The 18099-nt window shown below is 39.4% G+C and overlaps 1 protein-coding gene across 1 annotated transcript; it reads left to right on the plus strand.

Moving 5' to 3' along the window:
• The first annotated feature begins 6745 nt into the window (after positions 1-6745).
• LOC123274000 lies at positions 6746-7630 on the plus strand. Its single transcript, XM_044741500.1, has one exon. It carries the CDS (start codon positions 6746-6748, stop codon positions 7628-7630), a length of 885 nt encoding a protein of 294 aa, XP_044597435.1.
• Positions 7631-18099: the final 10469 nt, after the last annotated feature.

The following is an 18099-nucleotide window of genomic DNA, read 5'->3' on the forward strand; positions in this document are numbered from 1 at the left end:
CCGCTAAAAATCTCAGATTTTCAAAAAATCGGGAAGTTATTGTTTTCACCCCGTTTTGCAAAAATCGAGTTTTCATCAGATCTCGACGTTTTAAGGTCATAAGAAGCTCCCTTGACTACCCCCGCGATGTTGTCACTATGTCTGTATGTATGTATGTGTGTGTGTGTGTGTGTGTGTGTGTGTGTGTGTGTGTGACTATGTGACTCGCTTATAACTTTTGAACGGTTGAACCGATTTCATCGCGGTTGGTGCCATTCGAAAGGGCTACGCTGAACTTAGATTTCCTGAGAATTTGAACCGATTCGGACCGATAGATTTTAAGAAATCTTGAAAAATCTTAAAAAAAATAAGAAAAAAATCATTTTTGAAAGTAGTTTTTTTGGAATATCTTTTAAACGGCTCTATCGATCAACTTCAAAAACTAATCCGCCCTTAAGCTTGAAAACCACGCCGATCGGCGTCAACCCGATCAAAATCGGTTGATTCGTTCGAGAGATAGCGTGAACGAAAGAAAACCGAAAAAAACCGAAAAAAGTGTTTTTTTCACATAACTTCGTCATTAATTCTCGGATCACTTTTGATGACATAGCATAATTTATAGAGCTTAAAAAACCGCGTCGATTGTCGCCAAAAACGTAGAAATCGGTTAATTAGTTCAAAAGATATCGTCAATAAAAGATTTGAAAACAAGTGTTTTTTTAAAATCACTGCGACATTTTTAACTTCCCACTAACAAAATCGAAGATTTTCAAAAATTAGGAAGTTATTGTTTTCACCCTGTTTTTTTTTTCTTTACTCACGTCTTAACGATAATAATTTTTTGAATGAGCTTGGATAGCTCAAAATGACACGAAAATTATATTTATGAGCTCGAAAAGCGCAAAAAGTAATAAGTGCAATTTTAAGCGCTTAAGTATGGAATTAGCGGGAAGTTGCCGGGATGGCCGTTAGGGTCAATCGTTTTCCAAATTTTTTTTTTGTAGAAAATATGTTTTTCCATATTTACCAGCAAAAAGTTGAGCCAAACGGAAAAGTGTAAAAAAATTAAAATTATATTTCTTGTAAATTTTAATTTTATTGACCAAGAAGATTTTGTAACTTTTTTTTTTGGGCATGACGAGACACAACATACTTCTATACTTTCTTGGAGAGAATATTTTTTCCTATAATCACCAGCTAAAAGTTAAGCTTATAAAGGACAGCAGAAAAAATGACAATGAAAAACCTCATTTTTTAGTAAATTTCAAGTTTTGGATTGACATCATTTTGTAACATTTTTTGGGCTTGTCTAAGTAAAAAAACTTGTCTACTTTTCTGTAAAGATTACTTTGTCCTATAATTACTACCTGAGAGTTAAGCTTAAATAGGTCAGCAGAAAAAAATCACAATGGAAAACTTAATTTTTTAGTAAATTTCAAGTTTTTTGTCCGAAATTAATTTGTAACTTTTTTTAGGCTTGTCTGAGCAAAAAAAAACTTTTAGATTTCTCTTATAGGAAAAATCTAAACTTGAAAATCTTTTTCCATATTTACCAGCAAAAAGTTGAGCCTGACGAAAAAGTTTAAATAAATTAACATTGTATTTCTTATAAATCTCAATTTATTTGACCAAGATCATTTTGTAATTTTTTTTTGGGCATAACTAGACATGAAATACATTTACACTTCTTTGTAAAAAATATTTTTTTCTATAATCGCTAGCTAAGAGTCAAGCTTTAGTCAGTCAACCAAATGGGATGATAATTTAGAACCTCACTTTCTATGAAAGTTGAAATTCTTGACCGAGATTATTTTGTAAATTTTTTTGGGCTTAATTAGGAAAAAAAACGTCTGATACTTTTTGTAAAGAATATATTACTCTATAATTAACACCTAAGAGTTAAGCTTAAATAGGTCAGTAGAAAAAAATCACAATGGGAAACCTAATTTTTTCGTAAATTTCAGATTTTTGACCGAAATTATTTTGTAGCTTCTCGGGATATCCTAACCCTATAGACGGGTGCGGATATCATGGTTGAGTGCCGACCGGGCGCGTCCCCGGGTGGCGGATAGGGGGGCTGTGGGCTTGTTTGGAGAAACCTGGACCCCTTACAACAGAGGACAGGGATCTCTAATCAGATCCCGGCCAGCAGAGGCCGAAGGAAGCACAACCAGTGTAAAACCTGGCTTTGGGCGACCTCGACCCTGCCGCGGACCAACTCCCCTAAGCTAAGGTGGGAGCCATCGTGCCGATGGCTGTATGGTACTAGGGTTATAGTGCCGCAAACGATGCCCTTGGGGCAACAGGCGCAACCCCATTGTATTTATGCGCCTTCCGCTGGCATGCCAGGCTCTGTTAGCGGTGACCTTTAGTTCCTGGAGACTCGTGGGACCAAAAATGGACAACACAATAAAAAACCCCAACGGACTGGGGGACTCTGCGGAGAACCCCAGTCCTTCCATGAAAATGGACATCGTGGAGGAGGCACAGGGCTCAGCAAATGCCGGGCACAGTGACTCCTCCAAAGATATCATGAAGGAGGCACAGGGCTCGACAAATGCCGGGCACAGTGACTCCCCCAAAGATGATGAAGACTCCTCCAAAGATGATGGAAGGAAGAGGAACCGCAGTGGTGCTGCAAAGAGACGGGCCCGAAGAGCCAAACTGGCCCTAGGGACCCAGGCTCTGGAGCAAAACTGCGGGACTACTCCTCCCACCATCTCCGTGGCCAAAGTGGAGGAGGACCCCAAGGGAAAAAGCAATAAAAGGCCTAGACCCGAGGGGAACACTCCACCAGAGGCTAAGAGTTTGGCCAAAAAGGGCAAAATAGCCCACAGGTCGAGCGGCTTCAGTGACGCCGTACGGGCGAGCAGGAAGGTGGCAATAACACCTTCTGGCTACCCTGAGGTGCTACTGAGCCAAGAGACCAGCGACCTGGTAACGCAGGCACTCGTTGGAGCGCTGGATGCTGTCCCAACAGGACAAGCAGTCCCGTGCTTCGAGGGATGCCGGTGGGAACAGGGAGTGCTGTGGGTGACTTGCACCGACGAAGATTCCAAAAAGTGGGTCCTAAGGACAGTCCCAGCTCTCAGGGCTAGGGAGGGTCTCGTTCTCCAAGTGTTGGAGAGGGAGGCTCTTCCTCGGCTCAGGAAGCTGACGGCGGTCCTGGGAACCAACGAAGAGAGCGGAGTCATTATGAGAAGACTCGCTCGCCAAAACCCTGGACTCAACACTGAATTGTGGAGAATCTGGGACAGACGAACGGTCGGCAAGACCGTTCACCTGGTTCTGGGGGTGGACCAGAAGTCACTGGCGACACTCTCGGGGTGCAATTACTCACCCCACTTCGGATTGGGTAGGGCTCGCTTTTACGAGGCCCAATCCAAATCCGGAGGGGGGAAAGAGAGTGCTGCCGGGGCTACTGAGCCCACACCCAAAACCGAGCCTCCCAAGGGAGGACTGTCGACGGGAGAGGTCGAGCCGGCCAAGGCTTCGGATGCCAAGGGCGGCTCGATCCCTCCAGAGGGACGAGGGACTTCGGTCGCTGCCACCCCGCTGGAGAGCCGAGAGGCCTCCCGTGGAGAGGCACAAGCGACGAAACCGGGTCCTTCTTCCCTAACGACGATGCAGGGCATAGGGTCCCTTCTGAAGCCTGCGCGTCTCCTAATTAGGAGTGCCTCCGAAGAAGATGGAACGATCCCCGAGGGACGTTCCAGCTCCAGAGGAAGGCCCACTAAAGCGGAGACGCTAGCTAAAGAAGGGGCCAAAGGGCTTAAGCTGGGTAAGCAATCTACCCTTGCTCAGGCCCTAGCCAAATGGGAGAAAGGGTCCGGCACATTGAAGGAACCAAACACCCAAGGCAAGAGAGATGAAGATGGGCATGAAAATGTCCCCATCCGCCTTCACACACCTTAACTCCAACCTTCCCCCACATTCCCACCTCCCTCTTCCCGCAAATTCGCGAAGACCGTCAGCAATGCAGCAACTACAGCTGCAGGGCAGACGACGTTTTCGCAAATTAACTTACAGCACTGCAAAGCGGCATCTGCTTTACTTAGCAGAGACCTAGCAGTGAGGCACACAGATGTATCCCTGATACAAGAACCCTGGACGTACAAAGGGCAAGTATTAGGGATAGAACTGAAAGGTGGCAGTCTGGTCTATGGTGAATCAGAGCAGGGGCCTAGGGCCTGTATCTTCATAAACAGGAAGCATACAGCGCTCAAGTTGCACCAGTTCTGCACCAGAGACCTGGCTGTTGCCTCAATAAAAATTCCCATAGGAGAAACTAAGGCGGATATCATAATAGGATCTGCCTATCTCCCCTATGAAGATACGACAGTGCCCACTGAGGAGGTCATTAGACTGGTGGAGCACTGCAAAGTCAATGATCTGCCACTCATTGTGGGGTGTGACGCAAACGCACATCACATAGTGTGGGGCAGCTCAGACATTAATAGAAGAGGCTCAGCATTGCTGGAGTACCTCTCAACCACAGGCTTGGAAATCCTGAATGAAGGATCCAAACCTACCTTTGTCACTTCTCGAAGGCAAGAAGTGATCGATATAACACTGGGCTCTCGAAGGATAGCACAGGAAATCAGAGGCTGGGAAGTCAGCAAAGAGGATTCTCTTTCCGACCACAGACAGATAAACTTTTAGTGAGAGGCAACAATAGCAACGGAACTCAGGACACTTATAGGAACCCCAAATCTGCGGACTGGCTCAAATATAAAAAAGAGCTAAGAAACAGATTGGGGAGACCTGTAAGAGGACTGAGGAACGTGCCAAGGATTGAGCAAGTGGCCGAACACTTGCAACAAGCCATTGTTCAGTCCTATGAGATTGCCTGCCCACTAAAAGTTAGGAAAAGCAACAAACGGGTGACATGGTGGAATGCAAAGCTGAATAAGCTTCGCACCCTGTCCAGAAAGTTGCTGAATAAGTCCATCAAGACAAAAACGGACCAAGACTGGGCAGACTATAAAGCTGCCCAAAAACTGTATAAAAAACATATCAAGGTCTCAAAACTAGACGCCTGGAGGAGATTCTGCGGAGAGCTGGAGGACTTACCACTGGTGGCCCGCCTACGCAGAATCTTTACTTCAGGACCTAAAACAAAACTCGGTGTCCTCACCCTACAAGATGGTAGAGTGACTGAAAACAACGAGGAAACATTAGCGCACCTCTGCGAGGTTCATTTTCCTGGCTCGGAACTCATGGAACTGGAACAGGAAGAAGCCTCAGAGAATGCGATAATAAAAGCAGTCACGAAACGAGGAGACTGGAGCACAGCCGTCAGAGTGATAACACCTGATAGAATAAGGTGGGCAATTGGAAACTTTGAAAGGTTCAAGAGCCCAGGGGTGGATGGGATCTTCCCGGCTCTTCTGCAGGAGGGAAGAGAAATCCTCATCAAACACCTAACTAGACTTTTTAGGGCCTGCCTGGCCCTAAGCTACATACCGAAGGCTTGGCGTGAGGTCAGGGTTGTCTTTATACCAAAACATGGCAAAAGCAGCTATGACCTGGCCAAGTCCTTCAGACCTATTAGCCTAACATCGTTTCTCCTCAAGACATTGGAAAGACTGGTGGATAGGCACATAAGAGATAATGCACTAAACGACACGCCGGTGCATTATACACAGCACGCATACCAGGCAGGCAGATCCGTCGAAACGGCCCTACATGATGTGGTTACCTACATTGAAAGGGCCTTTCGAGGGAAGGAATCGGTCCTGGGGTGTTTATAGATATAGAAGGGGCGTTTGACAATACCCCCTTCGAATCAATATGCGAGCTACAGAGCTCTTCGGGGTAGAGAAATCTATCACCGGTTGGGCTCCATTTATGCTTCGCACAAGAATAGTGACTGCCGGACTCAGTGACACTAGAGTCCGGGCCCGTGTGAGAAGGGGCTGCCCACAAGGTGGGGTTACCTCCCCTCTCATGTGGATCCTGGTCATCAATGAGCTCCTAGTGGCACTAGAAAACCTAGGAGTATATGCTGTAGGCTACGCCGATGACGTCGCACTGATGATTAAAGGCTCAAGCCCGACGGAGATGAGATGGAGAACACAACGTGCTCTAGATCTCATACAGAAATGGTGCATAGGAAAATCTCTAAGGGTTAACCCCAACAAAACAGAGATGGTACTCTTCACCAAAAGAAGGAAGCTGAAAATTACGGCTCCCTCTATCTTTGGCATGGAGCTTAAATTCTCAAAGGAGGTACGCTATTTAGGCGTAACTCTAGACAGTAAGCTCACATGGAGAAGCCATATCGAGAAGCAGACCCAAAAAGCAACTGCCACTTTCTGGGCATGCAGAAGAATATTTGGCATAACATGGGGCCTGAAACCAAGACTGATCAAGTGGATTTACACGGCGATCTTGGTTCCACAGCTCACCTTTGCCTCTGTTGTATGGTGGCCTTCGCTTAAGAAGAACATCAACATCAAGGCATTCCTAAAGAGATCTACCGACTGTCGTTGCTAGGGATAACTGGGGCTCTAAGAACCACAGCTACCTTAGCAATGGGGGCGCTCCTGAACCTGGAGCCCCCGCATATCACTGCAGAAGCTCTTGCTATGAAAACAGCAATGAGATTGCTCTTTAACGGACACTGGACAAGGGCTAGAACGGGACATGCAGCCATCCTAAGGGACAGGGGACTCGACAGATTCCTAACCCAAGGAGGAGACATGAGCCCTCGAAGCTACCACTTCAGACGTCAATATAAGGTCCTTATCCCAAGTAGGCAGGAATGGGACGAGGAAAACAAGAGCATCCTGTCCCCCATAGGGCTAGTCTGGTATACGGACGGCTCAAAACGGACAAAGGGGCAGGAGCTGGAATTTATAGCAGTGGACCGAAAACAGAAATCTCTCTGCGGCTAGGGGACACTGCTTCGGTTTTCCAGACAGAGGTATACGCGATCTGGGCCTGTGTAGAGCACATTTCTAAGCTCAACCACAGGAACAAGCACGTATACATCTGCAGCGATAGTTGCGCTGCGCTCAGGGCACTAGAACAAACTGAAGTGTCCTCGAGACTAGTGCGAAAATGCATAGACTCCCTAAATGAATTAGCAGAGTATAACAAAGTCAAACTACTGTGGGTACCGGGCCATAGCGGGAACGCAGGAAATGACAAAGCAAATGAGCTGGCGAAAGCGGGAGCTCGTAAAAGAGACCCTGAACCAGTAATCAGCATAGCGGTGCCTTTTAGTCTCATAAAGCAACACGCTTCCCTATGGACTAACGACAAGTTTCAGGAAGTGTGGGCAGAGGCAAAAGGCATGATGCATACGAGGGCACTTTTAAAGGACCCTCAAGACATTAGGCTTGTCCTTGATAGGGCTCGACAAGAAGCTGCTAAGGCTAACTGTCGGGTATATCACAGGACACTGGCTTCTTTCGGCAGGCATCTGAGACGCCTAGGCATCTCAGATCACTCGATGTGCCCCAGATGCCTATCGGAGGAGGAAACTCCTCTACATCTAATCCTCCATTGCAGAAAACTGGCAACAGCCCGAAAGGACATACTAGGATTCTGCGATGGAGAGTCTATTGATATACAGGAGATTGGCGTGGGACAGTTGCTTCACTTCTTGAAGCAGACAGGCCTGGCCAATCTCCAAGATATATAACGTAACCAACCTAGAAGGGCTGAGTACAATGGTCCAATAGGACTGAGTGCTTGGCTCAATGTCGGCTACAATATTCCCTCCCCCCCTAATTCTAATTCTAAATTTTGTAGCTTTCTTGGACTTGTCTGAACAAAAAATACTTCTACATTTTCTTATATATAAATAAGTTTTTCCATATTTACCAGCAAAAAGTTGAGCCTAATAGAAAAAGTGTAAAAAAATTAAAATTGTGTTTTTTGTAAATTTTAATTTTTTTGACCAATGTAATTTTGTAATTTTTTTTTGGGCATGATTAGACATAAAATACTTCTATACTTTTTTGTAGAGAATAATTTTTCCGATCATCGCCAGCTGAGAGTTAAGCTCATATAGGTCAGCAGAAAAAAATCACAATGGAAAACTTAATTTTTGAGTAAATTTCAAATTTTTGACCGAAATTATTTTGTGACTTTTTTTGGACTTGACTAGGCAGGAAAATCAATCAATACTTTATATAGAGAATATTGAATCCTATAATCACTAGCTGTTAGTTAAACCCTACCAGGTAAACAGAAAAAATGGCAATACAGAACCTCATTTTTTAGTAACATCAATTTTTAGTTTGTTTTTCTTTTTGTGTTAAATCTAAGAAGAAAGTATCCCGGTACTTTTAGGTTGAGAAAATTTTCTTTTTTATTTATAGTCAAGAGTTAATCATTCGATGGACCAAAGCAAGGAATCTAGAAATAAAAACTCTGGAACTGAAAACAACTCCATCGATGTATTACTAGCGTAGGATACATTCCATTCAAGCCACTAGCATAGTGTTTGAGCCGCCTACTTGTCAATTGTATTTTTTTAGTCCAGGACATGACAGTCAATATTGCCAAGTTAGGAAACTGAGCTCACACTTTGCCTTTACAGACCATGCTACCACTTATTTTTACCTCAGGTCATTTTACCAACACGGAACATGCTTCTCGGTCGCCACCCCTGAACCTTAAACCTTAAGAAACTATTATCTGCAAAAATTCACATCCGATTTTTTTTACCAAAACTTCTTTATTTTTCCACGTTTATGCGTTTAGGTTATACCACCGCCAGGTTTTAAGATCAAAAAGCGGTAAATTTTTAGGTTAACCTGACTTTTTTATCCATTAACTTTTTTTTTTGGATTAATCATCTGATTTTAATTTTATTTTGCTCATAGCTTCAGTCGAGTTCAGAAAACAAAAAAAAAATCAATTTCATTTCAACCAATCAGATTATTTATCGTTTGTCTCTTTTTAATAAAAATACCAGATTCCTGGCCCTACTGATCAGAATCGGTCCAAATTATACTCAAAAACTAAAATTGGCCAAGCCCTTTCAAATGGCACCAACCGCTTAAAATCGGATGAGCCGTTCAAAAGTTATAAGCGGTTCACATACTTTCACACACACACACATACGCACACACCCGCGCGCGCGTGCGCACACACATACAGACACAGTGACAACCTCGCGGGAGTAGTCAGGGAAGTTTCGTATGACCTTTACACGTCGAGATCTGATGAAAACTCGATTTTTGCAAAACGGGGTGAAAACAATAACTTCCCGATTTCTTAAAAACTTCGATTTTCTTAGCGGGAAGTTAAAAATTAAATCGTGAAAGTGATTTTTGACAAAGTTTTGGTGTTATCAAGCCCATAGCTCCCGTAAATACCACGCTCTTATTCATTTAATTCATCAGAAAAACGAGTTTTTTCTGAGAAATCTTGTTTAACCGATAAGAAAATTTTTTTAACGTGTTCTATAGTAACTATTATTTATTTCAATATGCTTTATATCCATAATTTTTTTAGTTTAAATTATGAAAATCACGTTTTAATCGAAATCACGATTTTTAGGCGAAAGTAGAGCATACCTGCGCGCTTCGCGCTCAAGGCAAGCAAATAGACCGGAAAAAATAGACCCTGAAAAAAACAATCCAGTAAGAATTGGCTTCGAAAAAAAATATTTTTAGAATTTTTCCATGCACGAAACAGGGAAACTCCGATTCGAATCCGTAAATTTTCAACGACTTGCCTTGCGTTTTTTTTTTTGTGGTTGTCATCAGTGCGGTTTGAACGTGAGGTAGCTCGTCGCACATTTGATTGACTTTGAGGACCTAATTTAGGTCGTCTTCTCCTTGGCATTTTGTAACAATAATAATAAAAAAAGTTCTTGCGTACTGACAAACTTATCAGAGATTTTATTAATCGGTTTGGAATTTATTTATTTTTTTTTTGACAAATAACTGACACTTTTTTTTCTGGAAATAAAACAGACTAAAAAAATCGGACCTCACTCACTTCACAGCTAAGAACAGACCAAAGAGATCGGACCTCATTTTTTAGCTAGGAAAATTTTGTATTGAAAAACTAAGTTGTCGTTTTTATTATTTTTTGTTACTTATTTTTTATGTTTCTCACCGTTTAAGCCTTCCTTTAACTTCCACAAATATTTTAAGAACAAAATTAGCCAAAAATTTGAAAAAAATTAGAAAAAAAATGAGCAAAAATACTTGACTGTAGAGTAAATTTTCTTGGCTCAAGACAATATTAAGGAAGATTAAAAATTTCTTGAATGAAGTCAAAGTTTCTTGAGTCAAGAAAATTTCTTCTTGCTCCAAAATAACTTTTGTTTTCCTTAAAATTTTCTTGGCGCAATAAATTCGTTTTGTTCTGTTCACTTTTAGCACATAATTCTATGTAACCTTTTAAATACGCCCTTTTGGCTTTCGGAACGCAATTTAGTAATGAAAAATCAATTTTTTAACTTGTTTTATCAAATAATTGTTGAACTTTTGAACCAATTAATTTCTAATTTATCATATTCCGTAGGCTATGCAATTATTTTATGTGTTGATGGAGACGAAGACAACTCATGCGTATGAAGCTGTTTTTAAAAAGATATGCCTGTTATGTCCTAAATTAAATTCAGTGAACCCCATAATACATACTGACTTCGAATTGGCAACAAGAAATGCCCTTCAATCAACTATCACCAACGTCAGGATAAGAAATTGCTATTTCCACTTTTGCCAGGTAAAAATTCAATACAACCTAAAAAAATTTTGAAAGAGCTTGACCTTGCAAGCCATCCCTTGAACTTTCCGATATATGAGCTTATATCAAGCTCAAAGCACCGTTTTTCACATTTTCAGCTCTTCGAGCTCAAAATGTATTTATTAATCAACTATATTTTTTGAATGCGTAGTTTTCCTGATAAAATGATCATGAAACCCATGATAAAAGGGCACAATAATCATCTTTTCCTTGAAATAATGCGAAAAAAGTTTTATAATTGTGATTATTATTATGTGTTTACTCAGCAATAGGCCATTACAAACACGGGTAATCGAGTTGTGCCCATTTATCATGGTTTTTGTGTGTTTATTCGACATTAGACCAACACAAACGCGGGTAATCGTGTTGCGTCCTTTTAACATGGTTTGAATGTGTGTTTACTCAGCAATAGACCATTACAAACGCGGGTAATCTTGTTACGCCCTTTTATCATGGTTTTTGTGTGTGTTTATTCGACATTAGACAATACGGTGCCATTAGAAGAACCAAAAACAATTCAGAGTCATCTAATAGGACTATAAATTCTTATATGAAAGAACATCCAAGCCCGTGGGATTTTATTTGTAAGTATCAGTATCCTGTCTTAATTAATCTGTAATAATTGCATACGACAAAAATTTCTCATTACAAATTTATCTCATTCCGAGAAAAAATGATCAGGACTGATCATACTTGTTCATATCTGATCAGGCCTGAAATTGGACCTTATCAGGCTTGTTCATGTATGATCAGGCCTGAAATTAGACCTGATCAAGCCTGTTTATGCCTGTTCATGTCTGTTCATGTCTCAAGCATTAAATACGCTCAGACCTGATCAGACCTGATCATGCCTGATCATGCCTGCTCATGTCTGAAGCATTAAATACGTTCTGACCTGATCAAGCCTGTTCATGCCTGTTCATGTCTGAAGCATTAAATACGCTCAGAGTTGATCAGACCTGATTAAGCCTGTTCATGCCTGCTCATGCCTGAAGCATTAAATACGCTCAGACCTGATCAGACCTGTCCATGCATGTTCATGTATGAAGCATTAAATACGCTCAGACCTGATCATACCTGTCCATGCATGTTCATGTATGAAGCATTAAATACGCTCAGACCTGATCAGACCTGTCCATGCATGTTCATGTATGAAGCATTAAATACGCTCAGACCTGATCATACCTGTCCATGCATGTTCATGTATGAAGCATTAAATACGCTCAGACCTGATCAGACCTGTCCATGCGTGTTCATCCCTGCTCATGTCTGTTTATATCTGAAGCGTTTAATACCCTCAGGCCTGACCAGACCTGTTCATATCTGAAGCGTTAAATACGCTCAGGCCTGATAATACCTGTCCATCATACCTGACCATGTCTGATCGTGTCTGATCTAGCCTAATAGAAAAAGATTAAAATGAATTTCGACGCAATGACATAAAATTATTTACTGTGTTCCATTGAATACGCGAAAAACAAGATTATTTAGTAAAAGTTTGAGTTTGATAGCGTGCAAATACTAAAATATATCAGTTGATATCGATAGGCGATAAGTCCTTTCAAGGTCTCTGTTATTATATTAAGCTACGCCTTGGTCCATTGCAGTAGTGTCAAAGGCTGCTAAATTGTAGAACACACAAATAATTCTTAGTTTCCCATACGTTTTAATTGAAAAAAAATGTGAGCCGTCATGGGACGCCTGGCAGATGTGAAACATCGTGTGTGTACAAGTAATATGCATAAAAGATAATATTATTACAGGAATTAAATATAGCCTAATGAAAAAATGAATTATTACGAATTTCTTACAGAAAATGGTAACTTTATTTAATAAACATTTATTTACATGTGATATAAAAATTCGATATTAATATCAAGTGGCCACAATTTAAATATTTTCATCTGTGACTTCAGTAATAGTTATATTCGATGTTTCCTCTGCCGGTATCATTGTGACGATTGGTCGATGATAACTAAAGTACGTTACAAAAGTATTGGATGAAACATTATCAAGATATCTCACAAATACAGCATCTATTGTTGTTCCATATTTGGTAGTAGATTCTCTTGGATTGTTGTTGATTTGCAATTGAAATTCTTTTTGAAGAAATGTCATTAATTGCATTGATTCAGCTCTTGCAAAATTTACATTAAAATCTCCAGCTAAAATTAATGGTAGTTTATGTTTATTCGTTTTAAAAATTATTGAACCTCTTTGACTATAAGGAAATAACCTTTCATGTAAAAATGAAATTATATGATCCATTTTGTTATTAGGTGAAATGTACACTACAATCATAATTAATTCACTTCCGTCTTCTAGTTTAACATGTGAAGCACACATATCACCAATAGATGTTTGGGAAACATGAACTTCTGTAGCATTTTGAACTGCTAGATCCATGTTGAGTGGAGTAACATGTGAAGTGTTGTTGTTTTTGTAAATGGCCACTCCAGCGGCCAGATCTAAGATAAAAATTAAAATAGTCTGGTACTATTCGATTAATAAAAAAATATGGCGTCGCCTACAGACGTGCGTTTTGATTGTGAAAAAAGAATTAAAGGAAATGGTACTAGTATCGGTTGTAATAACTGTAAAAAATGGTTTCATAAAAAGTGCACCCAAATTAATGATCAATTATTTAAAAAACTTGCAATAGATTACAAAAAAACCGGAACATATGATTGGAAGTGTCAATCATGCAAATTTGAGGTTAGTATCATTGACTCCGACGATGAAAACGAGGAGGATAGCAGTACTAATACCTCACCAAGTGTTGCTAAAACCATGGAAAAACTTTTCAAAAAATACTTGGCACCTTTTTCTGAGAAAATCAGTGCACTGGAGTCCAGCATCCAAAGTATTAGATCAGACATGAATAAGTTAGCTGAGGGCAGTAAATCAAGTAGTAAACATTTTGTACAACTGGATAAACGGATTACCGACGTGGAAAAAAAACTCAGCACCGAAGGGCAGTCACTATCATCTGATGACATTATCGCTGAAATTGTGGAAAGACAAAAAAATGAAACCAAGGTCGTGGTTTTGAATGTACCAGAGTCAGCAAAACCAGTAGGAGTGGATCGTTTAGAGGACGACCGCAAACGAATAGTTCCTTTACTACCGGAGGAGCTAAGTACTGCAGCACCAAAATTCAAACTACGTCGTCTAGGAAAAACAGCCACTGGAAAAACTCGACCGCTCCTTGTAGAAACAACAACTTCTCAAGAGGCGAGATTGATTCTACGATCACAACCACCGGAAGGATCAGGGATTATTTTTAAACGTTACCTAACACCAGGTCAGCAAAAACAACTCAGAGGGCTTAGATTTGAACTACATAATATAATTGATAATGGTGATAATAATAAAACAATTAAATACATCAATGGAGCACCTAAAATAGTCGATAAGCGTTTTTTTCGTCAAACAAAGACAAAAGAGAAGCCTAAAGACACATAATCTTCAAATATTTTACCAAAATGTAAGAGGTTTAAGAACAAAACTTAAAAAATTCTTAACCTCAATTTCTAGTGATAGTGATGTGATTTACTGTATAAGTGAAAGTTGGTTAAACTCAACTATTTCGGATGGTGAAGTAGTAGAAGATACTTGTAAGTTGTTTAGGAAAGATAGAGACAGTCAGACTAGTAAATTCGCACGCGGTGGTGGTGTATTGATAGCAGTACATCGCAATATCACGGCTGAACTGGTACCACTGAATAAACACAATATAGAGCAAGTTTTTATAAAAATTATAGGATCTAACGGTGAGGTTATTATTATTGGCTGTGTGTATTTACCACCCCAGTCAACGGTGGAGATCTTTAAGGACCACTTGGACACAATTCATTACATAAATAACATTTACCCAAATGCGAAAATCATAATAATAGGTGACTACAATATCCCAAATAGCTATCCACCCGCTGTATGTGAAGAAGTGACTTTCAATGAGATGTTACTACTAGGCTGTAACCAAATGAACAACATCTTTAACAACAAAGGTCGTCTCTTAGATCTCTGCTTTAGTAATTCTGAAGTTTTAATAGAGAGAACTGATCCTATCCTTGAAGAGGATGTTTATCATCCAGCTTTATCTATTCATGTATCTTGCACAGCCAGTATGAAGTTGTTTAAAGAACCTCAATACTGCTTTAAAAAAGCCAACTATATTGCACTCAACGACTTTTTCTTAAACACTAACTGGTTAGAACTGTATAACATAAAAACAGTGGATGAAAAGTTACTATGGTTTTACGAGAAAATAAAGTTAGGCATTTCAGAGCATGTTCCAGTGTACACTAATAATCGAAGTGAATATCTACGTTGGTTCTCTAAAGAGCTCATAAGGAAAATTAAACTAAAAAAACAAGTTCATAAGAATTACAAAAAGTATAAGAGCTACCATACGTATAAGGAGTTCCAGAATATAAGAAAAGAATGCAAGAGTTTGAGCATCATCTGTTACAACAACTATGTCACTCGCATAGAAAATCTAATCCATGAGGACACTACCCAGTTCTGGAATTTTGTGAAGAGTAAGAGGCGCAAGGACTCAAATATACCTAGTACGATGAATTGGAGTGAAAATACAGCCAACACTGGTGAGGAGGTAAGCAATTTATTTGCTTCATATTTCAAAAGTATATACATGGGGATACATGACAGCTCGGTAAATCAGGTAAAAAAGCTGCCTACTGATTATGACATAAATCTATTTCAGTTGGAGGTACGCTATGATGACGTGCTTATAGTCATGAAGAAACTTAATGATAAAAAGGGGGCTGGCCCAGACGGAATACCTAACCTCTTTCTCAAGAATTGTGCAATAGGACTTTGTGAACCAATAACTCATATTTTTCACAAATCCGTCGAAGAAGGAGTCTTCCCAAGTGAATGGAAATTATCATATATCTGCCCAATATACAAATCTGGATCCAAGTCCAGTATCATTAACTACCGTCCAGTCTGTATACAATCATATTTGGCAAAACTCTTCGAGAAACTTGTACTACCACAGTTAATATCTGCATTCAAAAATATTATCTCAACTCATCTTATAATAAAATTTGTCCATATAATAACAGTTTTAAATAGTTTTTTTTGCCGAATAAATTGATTGAGCTGGTTAGAAAAAATATGAAAATTTTTTTAAATTTAATATCTCACGAACAAGTTAACCAATTTTTACACAATTAGCGTAGTTTGACGCAGTTCTTCAAGTACTGATAGTGAACTAATGAAATTGTAACGGGTTGTTTATGCCTGTTCATTGGCCCCTAATTAATTTAAATAAAGAACAATCCAATAAACAAAATGATTCTAAATTAACAAGGGCGCCACCAGGATTTTTCAACACGGTTCCTGGAACCGGAAACCAGAGCTGAGCTTATAATCTACAGGGAGAGAGAGTGGAGGAAGGTGATCTGGAATGAATAAACTTTTATTTAACAATATCCGGACTTTTATTAATAACAAATCAACTTTAACAAATTTGGTGACAATTCAGCTCACTTATAAACTAACAACTTATTACCTAACGACGCGGAGAATTGACTGCGAAATAAACGATATTTACAAACGACCCTTTTTCCAAACGACGATACAATGACTAGCTGGGATGTTCTAACGGACGGTCTCCCACAACCTGGTTACAACTAGTTGGGCTTTTTCAGAACGAACGGTCTCCCACACCTGCCTAAAACTAAACTTAATCCTGCAGTACCCTCCCTTGAGCGTCTATACTGCAGTTTCTATCTTACTACCGTGGTACCCCACTTGGCGTCTATACCACGGCTTCTAACTTACTACCGTTGTACCCCACTTGGCGTCTATACAACGGCTTCTAACTACGTCGCGTTGTCCACTTGGCACACACGCTTTATCAAAATTCTTAATCCTGACGGTACCCTCTTATGGAGCGTCTATACCGCAGTTTCTAACTAAATCGCGCTGTCCACCGGACCCTCACGCTCTATAGACTGTCTGAACTACTCTACTCGGCAAAACATCAACAAGTAGAGAATGTACACACTCACACACACATATCCCGCACGATCTTCACACACATAACCCGCTCACACACACACACACACACACTGGCTCTACTTAACTTTTATTTTTGACTTATAAAATTAAACTCCAAAAATTACAACATTAATTTTTATTAAAATTTTCAGTCATTAGCTCGCAATTAAATCGTAAACCATTTTCACAACTAATAATTTAATTCTCAAAAAATCTACACTAAAAACCGATGCTTGAATTTATTCCAAATTATCCACGAGTTTAATACTCAGTACATTAAATAAATTTTTAGGAACAATATCGACGCATAAATTTATTTCAATTCCAACTCGTAATTTTATTTCTTAAATTTTGAATAAATTCTTAAGAATATTTCTTTATAAAATTCTAACTAATTTTCTGGGACTTAATCCACGCCGTTAAATATTTTTATAAATAATTCCAATAAAATAATAATTTTAATTTTCAATAGTTCAATATATAAAATGACCCCGTGGAATTTTTCGATTTATAAATAATTAATAAAAAAATTTATCTCAATGTAAAATAAATTCACGAAAAATTATCCACGGGTATCCAATCTTAATTGCGTCGAAGTTCACTAGCCAATTCTCAATAATTAAATTTTCAGTAAATAAAATACTTTTCAAATAAACAATATTATAAAACAATAAAAAATAATAATTAAATGATAATTCAATTGTTATAATTTATAATAATAGTCCAGTTGTTAATTTTGTAAATTGTTGCGTAGTAAAATTCACAAAGGAATTTGCGCGCTCAAAATGGACGCCGTTGTTCGTAACTGCGTAGCACGTTTTGGACCTCGGGTACCGAATACTATGTCGTGTCGATTGGAACCTTCTCGATGTTCAGAATTTAATTAATAAAATAAATTTATTAAAACCAATCTAAGATGTTAACAATTATCAATTGGCCAAATTAACAAATCAATTACTCACGACTTTCAAACCCAAGAGGTCTAGAACATTCCTCGGGTATAAAATCCCCAAGAAGAATGTTCAAACTGCTAACGAACCAAATTAATTAAATAAATAATTATTATTAAGCAAAATTATTATAAACAATTGAATTACCAAAAATTAAATTAATAAATGAGAAGTAGTACTATTAATGAGCCGGGTATGCACCCCAAGGCTCAACAAAGAGGCAAAAGTCTCAATACCTTAACAAGTTATATACTTAAAGAAAACTCTGGTACCGAATCGGCTTCCTTCTTTTTGGATACTTTGGCTGGTGATGTTGCTTCAGTGGACACTGCACTACTTCTGATTTTCTGCAACTACTCAACTGACCAAGAAACCCAAAATTTCCCCCACTTAATGCTAGTCGGGTCCCGAAGACCGA

Source organism: Cotesia glomerata, unplaced genomic scaffold (assembly GCF_020080835.1).
Source record: "Cotesia glomerata isolate CgM1 unplaced genomic scaffold, MPM_Cglom_v2.3 scaffold_18, whole genome shotgun sequence".
Classification (NCBI taxonomy): domain Eukaryota; kingdom Metazoa; phylum Arthropoda; class Insecta; order Hymenoptera; family Braconidae; genus Cotesia; species Cotesia glomerata.

Excerpts from the sequence above, each read along its gene's own strand:
- LOC123274000 (XM_044741500.1), top strand. The coding sequence starts at position 6,746 with ATGGGACGAGGAAAACAAGAGCATCCTGTCCCCCATAGGGCTAGTCTG.